General features: G+C 36.7%; 1 protein-coding gene across 1 annotated transcript; it reads right to left on the minus strand.

The window, feature by feature from the left end:
* Positions 1–13,386: 13,386 nt before the first annotated feature.
* On the minus strand, positions 13,387–14,619 carry LOC123691893. The gene has a single exon (XM_045636479.1). It carries the CDS (start codon positions 14,617–14,619, stop codon positions 13,387–13,389), a length of 1,233 nt encoding a protein of 410 aa, XP_045492435.1.
* Positions 14,620–20,009: the final 5,390 nt, after the last annotated feature.

Here is a 20,009-nt window from a genome sequence, read left to right on the forward strand (position 1 = left end):
AACGTAAATATGTACCATGGGCGAAGCCGGGGCGGACCGGTAGTACATAATTAATAGTAATTAATTAATTAATAGTCACATTAAATGATAAAAATATGTTTTGTGAAATAATTATTCAATTATTAAATAAATATATTATAAGTATGCTATATATTTACTGGTAAACTATTTATTTTAACTCGTACAACATGTAAGTAAATCCTTAATGATCATTCCTTTGTATAAGTGTCTGTCAACCCATTCTCTTGTAAACGAAATGAATCTATTGGAAATTCGTGTCACTTCACAGGGGTGCCCGGGAATCGTCAGCGTGAAAATCATTCATTAGGAAAACCTGTAGGAAAACATGGACTTAAAAGATTTCCCGCTCGAAATCTCTCGTTAATTATAACACATTTCACGGACGAACGGATAGGGTTTGGAAACATTATTTTTGAGAATATAGTCTTTATTGTTAAACCAGATTATTTCATTCAATATGATGCTTTTTTCCATTTTTGTTTTGTGAAATTTGTGAAGTCATAGCTATAATTATGTAGATTACATCTGTATGATTGTTATATTATAACACAACAATTTTGAAAAAGCCCTCGGCTCCAAACTTATCTCTTACAAAAACTGGGTTCGTAAAATAAACAAATTATGTACCTCTGTGTGAGACTAGATATATGACTAGACAGAGAAATATCAGTTCTCATAATGGAAGCAATCATTTTTAATTGTAATAATTCATTTAATAACACAATCAAAGGGTAAATCGCACCCAGCCTGGGTTTGATAAAATTTTATTACACGGACAAAGCTCACTTAAAATTAGCGTTATTAGCCCTCGCTCATACAAATTGCCTCTTTTATCCGAATTTATTGAAGGTAATTGATTTAATGCGCTCTTTGTTAACGATTATCTTACCCGCATAATTGTTTTTCGATAACCATTCAATTAATATTGTATAATGATATGGATTTAATACATATTATTTGAAAGAAAGAAAGAAATTTATATATTTGACTAAGATTTATGTCAAGTGAATAAATAAATTAAAATAAAGAATATCTACGGTCATGGGCGTAGCTAGCCATGGGCTCAAAGTGGGGCACAAATGCCGGTGGCACGGCCGGCGGCTGTGCCGCCGGCATTTGCGAAGGCATTTGCGAAGGCATTTGCGAAGGCATTTGCGAAGGCATTTGCGAAGGCATTTGCGAAGGCATTTGCGAAGGCATTTGCGAAGGCATTTGCGAAGGCATTTGCGAAGGCATTTGCGAAGGCATTTGCGAAGGCATTTGCGAAGGCATTTGCGAAGGCATTTGCGAAGGCATTTGCGAAGGCATTTGCGAAGGCATTTGCGAAGGCATTTGCGAACGCATTTGCGAACGCATTTGCGAAGGCATTTGCGAAGGCATTTGCGAAGGCATTTGCGAAGGCATTTGCGAAGGCATTTGCGAAGGCATTTGCGAAGGCATTTGCGAAGGCATTTGCGAAGGCATTTGCGAAGGCATTTGCGAAGGCATTTGCGAAGGCATTTGCGAAGGCATTTGCGAAGGCATTTGCGAAGGCATTTGCGAAGGCATTTGCGAACGCATTTGCGAACGCATTTGCGAAGGCATTTGCGAAGGCATTTGCGAAGGCATTTGCGAAGGCATTTGCGAACGCATTTGCGAACGCATTTGCGAAGGCATTTGCGAAGGCATTTGCGAAGGCATTTGCGAAGGCATTTGCGAAGGCATTTGCGAAGGCATTTGCGAAGGCATTTGCGAAGGCATTTGCGAAGGCATTTGCGAAGGCATTTGCGAAGGCATTTGCGAAGGCATTTGCGAAGGCATTTGCGAAGGCATTTGCGAAGGCATTTGCGAAGGCATTTGCGAAGGCATTTGCGAAGGCATTTGCGAAGGCATTTGCGAAGGCATTTGCGAAGGCATTTGCGAAGGCATTTGCGAAGGCATTTGCGAAGGCATTTGCGAAGGCATTTGCGAACGCATTTGCGAACGCATTTGCGAAGGCATTTGCGAAGGCATTTGCGAAGGCATTTGCGAACGCATTTGCGAACGCATTTGCGAACGCATTTGCGAAGGCATTTGCGAAGGCATTTGCGAAGGCATTTGCGAAGGCATTTGCGAAGGCATTTGCGAAGGCATTTGCGAAGGCATTTGCGAAGGCATTTGCGAAGGCATTTGCGAAGGCATTTGCGAAGGCATTTGCGAAGGCATTTGCGAAGGCATTTGCGAAGGCATTTGCGAAGGCATTTGCGAAGGCATTTGCGAAGGCATTTGCGAAGGCATTTGCGAAGGCATTTGCGAAGGCATTTGCGAAGGCATTTGCGAAGGCATTTGCGAAGGCATTTGCGAAGGCATTTGCGAAGGCATTTGCGAAGGCATTTGCGAAGGCATTTGCGAAGGCATTTGCGAAGGCATTTGCGAAGGCATTTGCGAAGGCATTTGCGAAGGCATTTGCGAAGGCATTTGCGAAGGCATTTGCGAAGGCATTTGCGAAGGCATTTGCGAAGGCATTTGCGAAGGCATTTGCGAAGGCATTTGCGAAGGCATTTGCGAAGGCATTTGCGAAGGCATTTGCGAAGGCATTTGCGAAGGCATTTGCGAAGGCATTTGCGAAGGCATTTGCGAAGGCATTTGCGAAGGCATTTGCGAAGGCATTTGCGAAGGCATTTGCGAAGGCATTTGCGAAGGCATTTGCGAAGGCATTTGCGAAGGCATTTGCGAAGGCATTTGCGAAGGCATTTGCGAAGGCATTTGCGAACGCATTTGCGAACGCATTTGCGAACGCGCTTGCGAACGCATTTGCGATGGCATCTTCTTTACCTTGAAAACTTTTTTATAACACTCACTTTATTCTGTGTAATATTTTCTGAAAGTTTTTTTTTTTCTAAGGCCCATATTTTTTTGAGTTGTAACTCACGAGTCACGTGACACGTTCTATAGAAAGTGAGACGTAAAACAAAGTGAAATTGGATAAAATAGTGGGGTAACTAACTGTACAACACTCATTTTTCTTACAGTTCATGTAACTTAAGCCTCAGCTATTTTCTTTTTTCGTGTGTAATTCGTTATTCGAACGACTTTCGAGAATCGAGTGTGAATTTTCTTACGGATATTAAGCTTAGTAGCTAGTACCTGGATAATTCAATTTTTAGATTTGGTTAGGTACCTTCCAGGTCAAAGCCTGGGTGGGGCGCTTGCCCCACCCTGCCCCACCGTGGCTACGCCCATGTCTACGGTTCAAAATCAAAATAGAAATTGTATTTCATAAATTTTGACTAACGTACCTAATAACTACAAAAATTGCGCCACAATAGAAACAATTTAATGGTTCAGACTGTGTTTATATTTGCAACATATTTCAAAACTTTACTGCTCAGACTGAAACAACAACGTTACAAAATTAGCCTCTTAATAACTGGCTAACGGCTCAATTGGGATTTTTTAAACCTACAAGTCACCTGTGGCAATCAGAACTATAATTTCCGGTCAGTTCGAATAATTTCCAGACGGCTGTAGGCTGTAATTATGGCAATTGCTATAATTGCAACACTAGCGGTTCAATATCGTATGAAAGGGGTTTTAATACTCTTTTTGTTTGAGTATAATTTACAACTCTGTCGTGTTGACACGGTGTACCTATAATCTTTAGGTTGGTTCTAAACAAATGAAAGGGTTAACGTTAACATAAAGATAGTTCAATGACAACTTTTTGTATAAAACTATTATTATCAGCTGAAAGTACATATATTTAAAACGATTAAGCAGCACATTAAGTCAATAAAATTACGTTGCTGAAGCGAATCTTTTCGATGAAATCCTATAATCTGTATAAATAGATTGAAAGTGTTGTTAATATTATTTGATAAAACATGAAATAAAGTAACACTAACGTGACAAGCAAACGGGTGAAAATTAAGGAAAATTTCGCGGTTTTATCTTTTCCCTTTAATTGTTGGCAGGAGTGCTATCTCGAGGTTTACTCACTCGGATTGCGGCCAATAAAATGTTACAACCCCTTTGTCGGATGCCGATTATACCGCGCTTTTGTCACCAGTGTACTTGCTTATTATTGTAGTTGTAAAATATTATTTGCGGTTTATTTGAATAAGCGGGTAAATGTTTGTAACATGTTCTATTCAATTCTTTTCAAAATGTAGAACTTTTTCAGTTCCTAACTGAAACATTCGGGTAATGTATATTGCAAACTTATAACACAATTTAATATTTTATTCGAATAGTGTTATATTTTATTTTAAAATAACAATATCAAAATATAGTAGTTCCATAGTTTTTGAATACAGTTTCGATTCAAAGTTAAACTTTCTCCTACCAAGAAGCATCTTAACATCATAAACACGTAGCGTCTATTTTGAATAATTTAGTTTGGTAGGCATCCTCGCGCTTTCCTAACAACTAAAGAAATCCACGAATACACATTTCTTTTGATATGTGAATAAAACGTGACTTCCTGTAATGGTATTGGTGTGGAAAAAGTCGGAAGTATTGTTTTCATACGTTTAAATATATTGGGTAGGTACCTAGTTATTTCGAAAGTGTTTTAAATATAAGCAACATAAACTTATGAGAGACATTTTAAAATATAGGTACTATAATTACAGATGGGCTGAAATGCCTTTGTAAGATTCGTAGATGGAAGTATTAAATTAGTAATAATTACAATTTATTATTTAATGTATCTAAATATTTTTAAAATAAAGTTAATAATTCTAGTAGAGCCTTTAGTAAATTCGCATTGTCTTATTATGAATTTTATTCAAATTTGTTATCGAATCAACATCATGGATATGTATCGAAATAAATAGCCCTTTATTTATGTGTATCGTTTGACACCGCAGCCTTTTGTGAAAAAATCTCACGTTCGATACGCTATACGCATCGCGATCTGTATGACTCGCGACACACGATTTTGTAGAGACGTGGCGGAATGAGGTCGATAAAAAATATAACATAAATAATTAAATACCAGTTCAACACAACGTCTTCTGCTTGTTTTGATTGACTTTTCTGTCAGATTAAATGAGAAATAATCGTGAACTAGAGTGAAACTATCACTAATGTAACTCGTAATTAGTGTAACTATTACACTATAATATGTACCTCTATTGTTATAAACCCGGCGGTTATAATATGAAGTGATGTGAAAGTGCTTATGAAAAAATTTTTGCTCTATCGCGCAACAACAAATTAATTCATGCATGAATGTATCCTAAGATTCTCATGATATCAATGAATTGTCATCATTAGCCAAGTTATTACTTATTATGCTAAATATTATAATTGCTAATCTTTCACATTAACTTATAACAGATAAAACCCACACATCATACTGCTGGCTTTGAAAGCCTCATTACCCCCTGTAATAAAAGCAAAGGAAATATTCTTCACCAAATAATCGATAAAATCAGCACATCCCTCATATGAATAAAAGCGAATAGGCTCTGTCAATAGTTGGGTTGGTATTTGCGAGGCAAACAGGTCGCTTCTGCGCGGGTAGGCGCCGCCGCAATCGCGTGCCCTTGTCAACACGATTGGGCATTTCATTCTTTTAGAGAAATTTCATTGTTTAAATGTAAAACTAGGAATATTCCAACTGGCTGCTTTTCACTACACACTTCAATTCAAGATATTGTAAAATTAAGATAGGAACAGTTAAGGAACATAGGAACAGTTAATACTACTAACTATATCCTCCTTAAACTTAATGTAATAAAGAAAATATTTACAAGCTAAACATTTAAGATTAAAAAAATAGGAACACTGTAAAGATATAACGTTGCTATAAATAAGGGACTGTAAGTAACAGTGTTGTGAGGATGATTACATTGCACATTAGTCTTGCCCCACAAAAACATCCACAATTCAACAAAAACAAACGTGCGGATTGCCTCTGAGTGATGGTAATTTGTCAGGTGTGTAGAGCAAAGAAGTTCTACTGTAGATAATACACTTCTACCAATAGTTTTGTAATGTACAATATTTTTGTTATAAGTGGGAAACAATGATATATTAATTTTATATACTTAAATCTATGTATAAAAAGGCATTTAATTTCGTAGATTTCATAGTAGCATACATTTTAAGATAATTAATGTATGATGACTTTAATCACTTCTTAAAAGTTTTTTGTGAGAATTAGGGTAAGTTACCTAAGTATAGACGAAATATGAACTCTACAATTTTATAATTAGTATAGAAACTCTAACACGGTATTTTCCGCATAAAATATTTGTATATGCCTCTCAGAGAAAACTTTTATAACCTCAACCACGTATTATTCTTTGGCGATTTGCGTGGGAACAATCCGCGAGAGAACAACGCGTTTGCTCCCGCTAACGTCTTGTTCAAACAGAATGAAATATCTTAACGCGTCTCCTAATGGTCCTCATTTATTTCCCTCCCGAATCTCGCACTGAACGCTCCTAATTATTGCGTTTCCAGTAGGGTTATTAAGTTTTGGTTTAAATGAGAAATGGGCGCATTCGTTCCGTGCTCAACGTGATATCTTCTCGCGCCAAAGGTCTTAAAATTTAATTTTAGATCATGGCGTTATGATGTAATTAAATAAATCGTCGGCGTGCTTGTTTTCAGTAAATAATTTTCAGCTTCACAAATATTTTATGTGGAGATTTTAATATAAAGTAACATGATATCATTGTGATATTTTATTTTTACTTATTTCTTTATTTAATTATGTAAATTTACAGATAATATTTGCTATTGTACCAAAAATTATTTCATGCTTATAAATTGAAATAAAAAAACACATTTTAACTATCAATAGATTTTTTTTAATCATATTGTAAATGTTCAAAATCATGTTAACTAAACGAACCATTATCTAACTATAAACTGATTATATTGCATTGCTGCTATATCGCTCCTATAATGTGATACAAAACTTTAAGGCAATTTAGCCGTAGGCTTAAGCTCATACATATATTGTTTAAAGCCCCTGGCATTAACAAATATCTAACTTTCTTCAGATAACTCGACGCTGCGTCTTAAACTTCTCTAAGAAGATTTACATACTTAAACGTTTGGGTAGAAGTCAGTAAAATAACAAATTTTGTTAAAGAATATAATTTTGCAATCTTATAAAGTAATGCAAACATAATGCGCCCACTTATAAACTGAAATAATAATTTGTACTGTCTAATCTCATAAAATTATATGACTGCATTATCTTATTTCAAAGTTTTATAGCTCATCAACAGGCTTACACAATACACATATAAGCCTGTGTTAAAATAAAAAATAATACTACTTTCTATATATTTTAACAAATTATTCAAAATATATGTGTAAGTATATAAAAGAACACGTTAATTTTATGCACTGCTCTGAGGTTCTAAATATACTTAATATTTGTAACTAATTTTTATACCTTATGGTCTCCAACTGTGACGTACCTATTTACCTACTTCTACGAGAAATTTACAAGGAAATTACAGAGCGTCATAGGTGTGGAATTGTTTATAATTCCTGTACATACATCAGTTATCCAAAGCAGTCGGGCGATTCGTAGCCACCTTGTAGCTATGCGAGCGTTACGTGGTCTACGAGTAACACATGAGAGGATGCTCTACCAACAATATTATATTGTTGTTGTAAAAATAAAGATATATCTTAACAATGTGTCTTGTATTATTAAAATCGTCTTGAAAGGTACGTAATTGACAATTCTATACAAATTACTCTAATACTGTTGCTGTGTTTTGTAAAAATGGACACGTGTGTGTGTGTGTGTGTGTGTGTGTGTGTGTGTGTAAAAACGTAGGTACTTTTTAAATACCTACCTATTACGTTTCTCTTATATAAAGGTCTCTATATATAAAGGTATAATATTATTAAAATCATTAAACCATATCATAAATCCCTCTAGATGTACCTATACCTTCCACTTAATAATAATTTTACATGTTATACGAAATAGAGCATATTCCCCATAGTTCCATAGAGTGGCCTCAACTCCAAATGCTTGAAGACCGCCTCAAGGCACGAATGCCTGGCAAGACAAACCGAAATCTTATCAAGCGTCCGCCATGTTGGTCTCGTTAATAAGCAAAACTACACACAAGGGCCGCCATAACTTACCTGAAGGCTGTTTGTGGAACATATTGCGCGGCGCCATTGGCAAACACTTGTACTACAAACTCCGATAACTTATGGACGGGCGCGGCCCGATGTTACTTTATTACCTCTGGATAATTTGTATTAGTCCGATTGAATAATTATTGCTAGAACACCACGTATAAGTATACTAGTAGCTGTTGAACGACTACCATCCAAGAGCTGCTTTTGGATAAATCTGTAAGGGCAAAATATAGGAGAGAAGGTTTAATGAAATGATGATGATGACTTACAGTTTCCTCTAGAAAATAAACAAAACAGAAGTGTATTTTGTTGTATGCTGAAGCATGCTCATTTCTTAATTCTTATATTACATTGTAAATTTTGACTATGATCACAATTTCTAATTAATATTCTTTAAAAAGGTGCCGAATCCAAAGAACCAATTTATTTTCTTTCCCTCTTATTTAAATAATGTTTGACAAAAGGATTCTTATTAATAAAAGAGAGGGCGGACAAAAAGAACTCTTATAAATGTTAAAGAGCCTGTAAATGTGGCATTTTCTTTATAATAGCGGAGGAATTTTAACCCTTCACGATATAAAAATGAATGAATTTTTCAACGACTCATTTCTACGAAAGGTTGGAATTGCATCAATTTAATTTTGAAAGCGCTTTACACGAGCAACTTCGATTCAAACAAATGCGGGGTGATGAATCTCATGGGAGCGGTTTATTTCATAGCAATTAGTTAGCTACAGGCAGAAGATTCGTCACGAATGAACGAATACCCCTTTCAGGAACGCTTTAAATGCTACGACGCACTCACGATGGATCTGTATACTTTTATACCGACGCAGAATGATACAAAAAATTTAAGTAAACTTTATGTTTCATTATTTTTTACATATGGCAAAAACTATTTAGGTTATAATTTGGAAAAATATTCAACAACGAACTGTACACAAGTATTTATTTAATGCAAAGATTAACCCATAAATCGTCATAGCGATCGGTAAACGATATCGTATCGTACGATATAAGTATATCCATAAAAGAAGACCAACTTGTTCATCTAAACTGAGTTGTCGGGAAATCTGTAACAAAACGGCCGTTGAGGCAAGTTCAGACAATCTTAGATTACAAAATAAAAGACAGATGGAGCGTTGCCGAACTAAACCGAATAATTTATCGTCATTTTCAATAAAGCTATGTGTGCTGTCATTTCGCCGCTGCACTGTACGTACACGGTGCTTCTGTGTGCGTGTAATGTTGCCAGATATTGAAAAATTTCCCAAATTTTTCCCCGACTACGGAAAAAAGAGGGTTATGTTTTTCGAGTTTATGGATGTATGTATAATATTTCTTTGACACGCCCTGCAGTATAAACCGTTGGACCGATTTTGAGTTGTGAGGTTTCATTGCAATGATCTGAATTATTATGTTAGTGGCGGTAGTGACGTAGGCGTACATAAATGAGAAGTCAAGTTTTAATTTTTATTTAAATTCTTTTATTACATAAAGTACCTGCCTACTAAAGTTATATATGGACAAAATAATTGTATTCAATTTTTTATTAAATAAATTACATAAAAAAGTTTCAATATTAACTATAATAATTATATTATTTTTTATTTTTCATAATATATGAATACGAATAGCGGTAGTTTTTAGTCGAGAATACGGGACATTTTATTTTCATCATATCCATCATGGAGTTCACATAAATTAAATCGCTAGCGAAAACGACTATGACGTTTTTAAGCTTTATAAAAGTAACAAAATAATGTATTATGCTTATTAAAATAATCTAATAATTATCATGATCCTTTAGTGCACTATACAAATAATCACATTCACGATCGAAAAATCCAACAGCATTACCCTGAAGATCTTTTAACCATTTCACCGTTTTACCAATAAAAATGGCAAATTCATTTTCAAAATACTAGCAACATACGTTGAAGTTTTGTATTCCTTCATATCTGTAAAATTATTATTCGTATTAAAGAAATAAATCAGCCAAATAATCTACAGAAAACCTGTGAAACGATGTTTTATCTTTTTTTTTGTTTTCGGGAACAAATTTTACAGCGTTTTATTATCACAAGACGGCATTTTTTTACTAAAATTGCAAACCCTTTTTGACGTATTGCATGACACTTTATGCGCTATAGCACTGGTGCAGCGACGTATTTGTTTTTGATTTCGTATTTTCTTTGACAAGGGCGACGGGCGGTTGTCATGCTCCATCTGTACTTTATTTTGTAATCTAAGCAGACAATAAACAAAGTCGGAGATAAGCGAGTTGCGACTTCATTGTTCTGCCGGGATTCCACGATACTGCGGCTGAGAGGGAGTTGACGCAATTATTAATAAAATTACTTTCCTTGGAATTGGCATTTAATTCTAATTCTTCTTTTGTTTGCATGATGTAGGCAGGCAGGTACTTTCTTTAGTTCAATAGGCGTTCTTGTAATTGCTGTTTTGAAGAAAGGATCTTATTTTACTACAAGTTGTAGGTAGTAGTTTAAAATAGGTAACACGATGTGTAGATATAACTCATAGGTACATTCTCTTTGGGCTTATACCTTCCATTTCTTTCTTTTAATTTTATAAGAAAAATGTTACCTATTTTCTTTCTTTCTTTACATTTCCGATAGACTTTGCGAATCAATTTTTATCATAAAGTAACCAAAAATAAAACAGTTTTTATAATAATATATTATTATAGATACGTATTTAAATATATATTGACTAATCATCTTATTACAAGCATTCCCAACCGACGAGACCCATCGAAAGTTCGTTAAAGTAATGTCACTCTATCGTACTTCCCCTTTTCAGACGAAAGAGATGAAAATAGGAATACACTCGAACAAAACAAGGACATAAGCACCGAGATAATATCCCATAATCACAGTTTTGTTTTCCAATCGGTACTAACGATTATTGGCGTGTTATTCGGGTGTCGTTTTGAAATTGCTTTAGTGTAAGACAAGTCGTTATCAACTCTAATAAAAAGAGAATGGGTGATTCGATTAGTGTGCTTCGAGGTAATTATGTATTTTACAACTTGTTTCCGTGTTTATTAATGTTACTAGATTACCGCCCGCGGCTTCGCCCGCTTTATATAAAACCTAATAAATTATATACCTTCCACTTAAATCACTCTATCTATTAAAAAAACCGCATCAAAATCCGTTTCATAGTTTTAAAGATTTAAGCATACAAAGATACATAGGGACAGAGAAAGCGACTTTGTTTTATACTATGTAGTGGTAGTGATTATAATTAGTTTTCGTAGACACAATAAAATATATTGATACCTAGGTATATGAATTATAACCTGTGATGTATAAAAGAGCCTAGATACGTTACCCGCTCTCTATTTTGGCAAGAAAAAACTCAGCTAAGTGCCCGAGTTTCACTTAGTCACGCACCATTCAGCGTCGTGGCTGGACGTTCTTTTTATTTTTTAATCGGCAGTTGTTATTACGAAGTACATGAGTGAGACATGTATTATGTCTCGTGCGTGAGAGTGAAAGAGAGAACAACTGTATTGGTGATAATGCGTTAGTAAGTAGGTATGTATTAATTACGCTGTTTTTTAGTGCAATGATGTTGGCGTATGCCGCGTCTACTAGTATAATATTTTTTTTTTTTTTTTTTTTTTTTATATGAAAGAAGGCAAACGAGCATGTGGATCGCCTGATGGTAAGCAATTCCACAGCCCATAGGCATCTACAGACGTGTCCGAAGATGTGTTGCCGACTTTTTGAGGTGGAGGTATATTCTCTTTTTAAATGCCTCGATGTCATAGGCGTTCGGGAATATCGCCGAAGGCAGGTTGTTCCACAATTTGGTTGTGCGCGGAATGAAGTGGCGGGTAAATCGCACCGTACTAGAGCGCCAGAGGTCCAAATGGTGAGCGTGAAACTTGGTCTTATGCCGTGCGGTACGGTGGTGGAATTCCGCGGCAGGTATCAGCTCAAACAGCTCCTCAGAGCACTCCCCATTATACAGACGATAGAAAACGCATAACGATGCAACGTCTCGTCGTAAACCCAGAGGATCAAGCCGATCGGTAAGTGCTTGTTTGCCAATAATTCTGACGGCTCTTCGTTGCACGCTATCAAGTGGCAGGAGCTGATATTGTGGTGCCCCGGCCCAGAGATGGGAGCAGTATTCCATATGAGGCCGTATTTGCGCTTTGTAAAGTAGTAATAGATGTTCAGGCCTGAAATACTGCTTCGCTCTATTTAGGACACCCAATTTTTTGGAAGCTAGTGTAGCTTTGCCTTCCAAATGATAGCGGAACTGAATGTCATCAGAAATACTGACACCAAGAATTCCGATACTAGACTTGATACTAAGGGGAGTGTTCTCAAATAGGGGTGCTGTGAGAAATGGTGCTTTTTTAGCTGAAAAAAGACATACTTGTGTCTTGTCAGGGTTAAATCGGACAAGATTTTGTCGACCCCACTCTGAGACTTCTCCAAGGAGAGTCTCAATTTTGGACACAAGTATGTTACGGTACTCTTGGACGTGTTCCAGAGAAATATTAGTGCGGCCGGTATATAAAGCATCGCCAGTACTGTCATCTGCATAGCAATGAATGTTACTAATTTGTAACATGTCATTGATATGCAGAAGGAACAGTGTGGGTGAGAGTACGCAGCCTTGGGGAACGCCAGCGTTCACAGGTAATAAGTCAGAGCTTGATCCATCGACCAAGACTCGAATACTGCGCGCTGTAAGAAAACTGGCAATCCACTTGCACAACTTCTCTGGAAGTCCATAGGCTGTAACTTTCGAAAGGAGCGCCTGGTGCCACACCCGATCGAAGGCTTTTGCAACGTCCAGACCAACCGCTAAAGCTTCCCCCTTGCTCTCAACAGCGCTTGCCCATCGGTGAGTTAAGAAGATTAGAAGATCACCAGCCGACCGTCCATGACGAAAACCATACTGTTGGTCACTGATCAGCTGGTTCTCCTCCAGATAACCCAATAGCTGGCTGTTAATGATGTTTTCCATCACTTTGGAGAGCAAGGAGGTAATAGCAATTGGTCTGTAGTTGGATGGATCCGATTGATCGCCTTTTTTAGGGATCGGGTGCACTGAGGCAGTCTCAAGTCAGTTCTCTTTGGAGGAGTGGGCTAAAGTATCATCTTCCCGGCGCAGAGGTGGAAACGAGGGCTTGCAGAAGTTTCCTTGGACAGCTTTAGCGAGTGACCAAAAAGCACGGCTCCCAGAAGGGTAGCGTAAAAGTTTCTCGCCTATGCTGCCAATAAACTCCGACTATGCTGTGGATATTTTCCTCTTGTATGCCCTGGCAGCAGAGTTGTACCGTTTTTTGAGAGCACTAGCATTTGGATCCTTATTAGACATTGCTTCTGCCCATGCATGGAAACACTCTTGCTTCAGGCGAGCAGCCATTTTGCAAGGACGACCATACCAGGGCTGGGACTTACCGCCGACGGGTACTACAGAGTTTGGAATGAAAAGTTCCATTCCCTGAAGCACCACATCCGCAACTGAGTCAGCATAGTCACTAGGATCAGGTGCAAGGCAGACTTGCTTCCAAGGGTAGGATGCAAAAAATTCCCGCATCCCATCCCAATCTGCTGACCTATAGTGCCAAACGCGGCGGCTCCCAAGTGAACGGGGCCGTGATGAACGCAAGATTGGCACTGTACTCCGAATTAAACAGTGATCTGAAGTCCCCAGAGGGGCTTCGACTTTTACCTGATAATTAGCCGGATGGGAGGTCAACAGAAGGTCTAGTATAGAGGGTGTGTGGTCAGCAATGTCGGGTAGTCTCGTTATTGAGGAGACCAGTTGCGTAAGACTGTAAGACATCGCGAAGTTGTGTACAGATCTCCCCGCATGATCAGTGGTACGTGAACCCAACCATTGGGTATGATGGGCATTAAAATCACCTAAGATAATTATTTCTGCTGAGGGGATCTGCTCATGTACTGCATCAGCCGTTGTTTGGATGTGCTCGATGAGACGGTCGGTTTCTGCATCACCACTATGTGACCGATACAAACACGCGTAGATGCGGGGATGGTCACCACAGTCCGCACGGAGCCAGATAATTGATAGGTCAGTGCCCTCAAGACCGACAAGGCGACGATAGCAAATATCCTCCCTCACAAACACACACACACCAGCTCGTGGGATGAAAGTGTGCTCCAGTTTGTATCCTGGGTAACAGAGATATGTTGTGTCGGAGGGTGGACAAATTTGTGTCTCTGTAAGAAACAACAATGCCGGCTTTTCTGTCTCTAGGTGGTGATGGACGGGATTCAGGTTAGAATGCAGGCCTCTCACATTGCAGAAATCTACGGACAATGAAGGTGGCATAGACTTATGTGCTCGTTTGCGCTTGGTGGTATTCTTGAGCGGGATTTTGCCCTCCCCAGAGTACGTAGGGCAGCCCGAGCATGAATGCTCAGGAAGGGATTCTCCAACACTGTGAAGGTTGGTACCCTCCTGGGGTAAAAAGTAATTTAATTCCGCTGCCATGTTGTTCATTAAAAAGAGGTAGGGATAGGATTTATGATGGGAATAAAGGAAAGGATAGGTATAGGAAGGGAACAGGATGGGCCTCCGGACCTCCCACTCACCGTACGAAACACAGCAGCATTTGTATGCTGCTATTTCACGCCGGTTTTCTGAGGGAGTGTGGTACCTTCCCCGGTGCGAGCTGGCCCAATTCGTGCCGAAGCATGCTCGACTCCCACTAAAAGATATATAGATAATAGGTCATTGATTATAACGTCGTAAAACGACAAAATAAAGTCTTGTAATTTATTTGAAGACATTAAATTTATATTTATGCTTTCCTAGTTGCAGATAAAATTGCATATTCACTTTGGGGTAGGTACACGAAAAATTGTAAATTAAAATTTTGTCCTCGCTTCCCAAAACTGAATGATAAATTACAAAGGATTGATGCAATAAAATTTTCAAGAAGCTACTATTCATTTATCACAAAGTAACGAGGTTGAATATATTAAAATTGCAGATTGGCTTTTTTTTTGTTTTAGTTGGAATTTTTATATACGTAGGTAGGTAACTACTCAGTTAGTTGGGTAAAACTGTAACAATGTATATCTAGTAGACTATCGGATTTGATCTTTACGGTTGAAACTACATTCCTCATATTGGTGGGTTTAATGCCAGGTCATAAAAAATAATCGCTGTATAAATGTATGAGCGGGATAGAGGTGAAAGGTACTTTTATCTTTCCTTACCAAGCAGATAGAAAACGTTAAATAATGTAATCACGACTAAATAAATTAACTATTATCTATTTAAAAATATACAGATAATATCGGGCGTAGCAAAAAAAAAGCATTATAAAACCCAATAACATGAATATAATAAAATATAATAACTTGTTCATCCACCGGAATTGGACATATATTTTATAAGGACTTTAACGGGAGCTTAACGTTTAAATTAGTTTATTCCCCTAAAGCAGAACCACAGGGAAGGGTTGGAAAATTTAAATTACAAATAAAAGCACTGAAAAATATCTACGAGTGGGTAGTGCCTCAATAACGACTTCCCTTAATTAAAGCCGAAAGAGTAATAAAGGGAATTAATCTGTAAACTTGAATGGTGTTATTGTCAAAGACAAAGTGAGAAGTGACTGCATATTGCATAACAAGCCATCAAAGATTTTAATATTTATTTTTCATTCCGCTGACAACCGATGGGCATGTAGCAAAAATATTAAGAGAAGAAAAATATCAATTTCTTTTTATTCAAATTTTTTAAATCCTAGTTAACTACACAGATTTGGTACGATTGAAGAAATAAAATTAAAAAATTAAGGTATACCTACACGCAATTGATTCGCTTCTATATTATGAAAGTTGGACGAACAAACAAATAATTTCATTCATCTCTATTATGGATAAAATGTTTTCACTTTGAAGCAGATAGTCGACAAAAATAACTCGGAACTTTTTTTTAACACTTTTCGGCATAGATACCTACAAATGTTCAATACAGCCCCAAAAGCTGTAGGTAATTGGTCATAAGAATTTCGATATGAACTCGACCTAATACAGCATATTAGGCTTGGTCCATATTGGAAGCTTCATATCGACCCCGATTTTGTACGTCAGTCACGCTCCAATGGCCGAGCCACTCAACTGTGTCAGATGCTATATTGAAATATGTCAGCCGATTGGGCATCCGTCCGACATGTAACTGCCCCAGGATCCTTCACATCAAAGTACCTGTATTTGATCTGCATGCTTCTCTGAATTTTGGATATCAGCATATTAGTTTGCAATGTACAATATAGCAACGTATCGGATTGCGAGTGAATTATGGATTCGCTTCTGTTGCAAATTAATAACCAATACCTATTGGATACTTAGCTATATTATGTGTATAATTACGTGATTATATATATGATTTATAAAATTATAATTTATATTGCATGCACAGTTGACAGATATGTAGGTACTACGTACATACAGTTAGGAAACTAAGCCCCCCCCCCCCCCATGAAATTATGACGTATAGCTATAGGGCTGTTACTTTTTGATATTTAACCGACTTGAAAAATAAAGGAGAAGGTTATCAATTCGGCCTGTATATTTTTGTTTGCTTTTTTTCACAGTTAATTTTGTGGTAATTTGGAGATTAAAACCCGTTAAAATACAAAAATGGTGTAGCCTAAATATGAATTTACAAGAAGAAACAATCCGAATTAATAGCTTGTAAAAGTAAATACGTTTTTATCAGTGCTATATTTCGAAATCTAGTTTTGTTATGGACGCCGAAGGCTATTTAATGTACCTAAATTATTTATAATGCTTGATATTTGTACTTATTATACATATATTCAATAATTATTTTAAACCAGAATTTACAATACTTGTATGTAGGTATACCTACTAAATTATTTTTAAAACGATAAATTAAATTAAATTAAAAAACACAAAATATGCAAAAATAAATTAAAATTATTATTATACGAGCATAGAACCTCTACCTTTTTGTTTTAGGAAGAAAAAGAATATAATTTGACAGGCTTAGTGCTTGACAAAGTGGAGACGCCACGTATCGATAAAAATACAATAATTATAATATCTATCTTTTCCTTCCCTAATATTTACGTAATTATGCATAAATTTAAACAAGATTTTTTTAAGGTTTCCTTTTTTTTATATTTTCCTGCTCTTCTAGATTGCGTAAAAATAGATGCGACCTTTAAACAGACTGGACTCATAATAGTGACTATTTGTAGCTATCATTTTGGTAGAAAATATGTCAACTTAATTTAAAACTCATGCTGCCATATCTATAGAAATTAAAAAATAGTCTCTTTTTAACTTGTAGTCAGATACTTGTCAGATACGGTATTTACAAATATATTTATTAAAAGGGCTACAAACTGAAACAATCGATATTAATTATTTAATGTGAATTGACATCACTTTAAACTTTTTTCCATACTATATTCAAAATCTATGGATGTGTCACCCGCTACTATCGATCCCCCTCAATACCCTCGAAAACACGCTTGATGGGGGGGGAGCCATTTCGAACATTTTGTATGAAGTTTCCTTACTGTATGTATCTGTATATTGTGTTGCATGCTTAATTAAATGATCCCCCATTTTATTTATCCACTTTATTTGTATATAATTACGACACATCCCGTCGTAGACATATATACATTATGCACGTCCTATTAAATAATTAAGAGATAACAAAGTAAAAAAAATATTATGACTCTACAGAGAGTAAGGATAAAATTTTAAGGTAGGTAAACGAAAACATTAAGTGGGTACAATATAATTATTGATATCAAAGTATAATTTTATTCAACAAGAGGTAAGGTTGCATACTGTAATTGCTTAATTTAAATAATAAATAAAATATATTATTATTAGTTAGATGTAATTAATATCTAAGTTCTTTTATAGTTATAAACTAATCTATTTATTGTACTAGCTTGTGCTCCGTCCCTTACAGGCAAGTTGTAGTACGTGTCATCATAACTTGCGTATCGTCGTGTGCTCGGCTTTATATCAAGTTGAATATAATCTCCCTCTTCCGTTCTTACCTGTCCACTTTCTTTTCCACTATACCTTGGATCTTCGTAAATAGTTATCGTCTGCTTCCTATGAGCAACGACAGGCGCATTAGCAGGAACATCTGCGGGAATCTCAGCAACTGGAGAAGAACGGGACTCTCCATAACGATAACCGTAACCATGGTTAAGACCGTGCCCGTAACCCCCATCGTGACGTATACCGTGATCATCATAGTATCCTGGACCACCATAATCTCGTCCCCAATCAGAATTCCTGCCCCAATCACGGCGCTCATCCCAACCGGGTTCTGCCCAGTCTCTTTTGTCTTGCCATTGATTCCAGTCCCAACCAGGATCGTGGTGTGGTGGTGGAGCATGATACACGTGTGGCTCTTTGTACTCGCGACGGTCGTGAACATTACCTCTGTCATAATAATTACGACCCTTGTGATGTTTGTTGTAGTTTTCCAAGTCTTGTAAATAGTGATTTTTTCCATAATCTTGGTGACCTATTCTTTTATCGCCCACATCAGCATGACGGCTGTGCCCTCCGCCTCTGTAATGATCCCGGAGATATTCGTGACCGTTATTGTGAGAGCCTTTGTAATTCCTACCGTCACGGTTATCGTAACTGTTTAATTTCTTATTATAGGCGGATTGATCACCTTCATCATTGAAATCGTCAAAATAAGTGCTTTTGTTAGATGATTCATCTTTATGGTAGGAATTTTGAAAACCTTGCTTATGGTGCCCCTTTTTATGTCCTCGTTTATATCCATTCGTGTGACTGTCTTCGGCTTGATCTTGTTTGACGTTTGATCCACCATATTCATCACTTTCTGATTCTGATTTCGTATCATGATCTTTCTTCAAATATTTTAGATCATCGGTTGTTTTTGAATGTTGATTGGAGTGATTATCATTTACGTTACTTTCAATGTGATGGTTTTTTTCCCCTTTTTGTTTTTCCAATTTTACTATTTCAGCACCTTCATTATGCGATAGGTCTTTCGAATGTTCTTCTAAGGCATCTTTGAGCACCGATGCGCTCACCCTTGATGTCACCAAGATAACACAAATAAATAATGTTAAACGTTTCTTACACCAACGAACCATTTCATTACTTCTTTATGATTAAAACATTTAAAGTGACTTCTTTGAACTTAAAATCTGTAGTAAATGGAATTTGTGTTGCGCAAGTTCATTTATACTGCCTCCAACTATGTTAAATTTCGCGGCTATTAGGGCACAATAACAGGAAGCTCCCTGCGTAGAGGGTACAATGAGTACCCAAAAAGAATAACATAGTTGCTTTGACCGTGACATGACGATTTTCAGTGGAGCTAGAGTACCGTGGCCCGAGCGTCATGGAGGTCAATCGTTATTCATTGAATCATTTGAAATAGCACATTTTATATCAAACATTACATATTAAACTTAAAAATAAGCTGACATTAAACTTTACATAGTTTATCTCTAATTAGAAATTAGTGCTTGCTTTAGAATTTATCCACATGCCTACATAGTTCAATTATTTTACGGTCCATTTATGTCCAGTGTAGAATTCAATTTATTTTTTTATTATTTTAATTTGTGGATCCACCCGCACCCTATAGTCGATATCAAGTTGTTGGCCGAGATCAAGTGGTCGTTATTATTAATGGTTTAGTGTACGGTTGAGTTTTGGTTGTCAAGAATAAGTAAACTTAAAATTAAGGACTTTTCAATTATGTGAATTATCGATATAGGTGCACTACATAATGTTATATAGTACCTATAATATCTTGCTACGCAATGTTTTACGTGTGTAAACTTACGTTTACGTACTACGTTGCCGAAATTCGGTCCCCAC

The sequence above is a fragment of the Colias croceus genome, chromosome 5 (genome assembly GCF_905220415.1).
Source record: "Colias croceus chromosome 5, ilColCroc2.1".
Classification (NCBI taxonomy): Eukaryota; Metazoa; Arthropoda; class Insecta; order Lepidoptera; family Pieridae; genus Colias; species Colias croceus.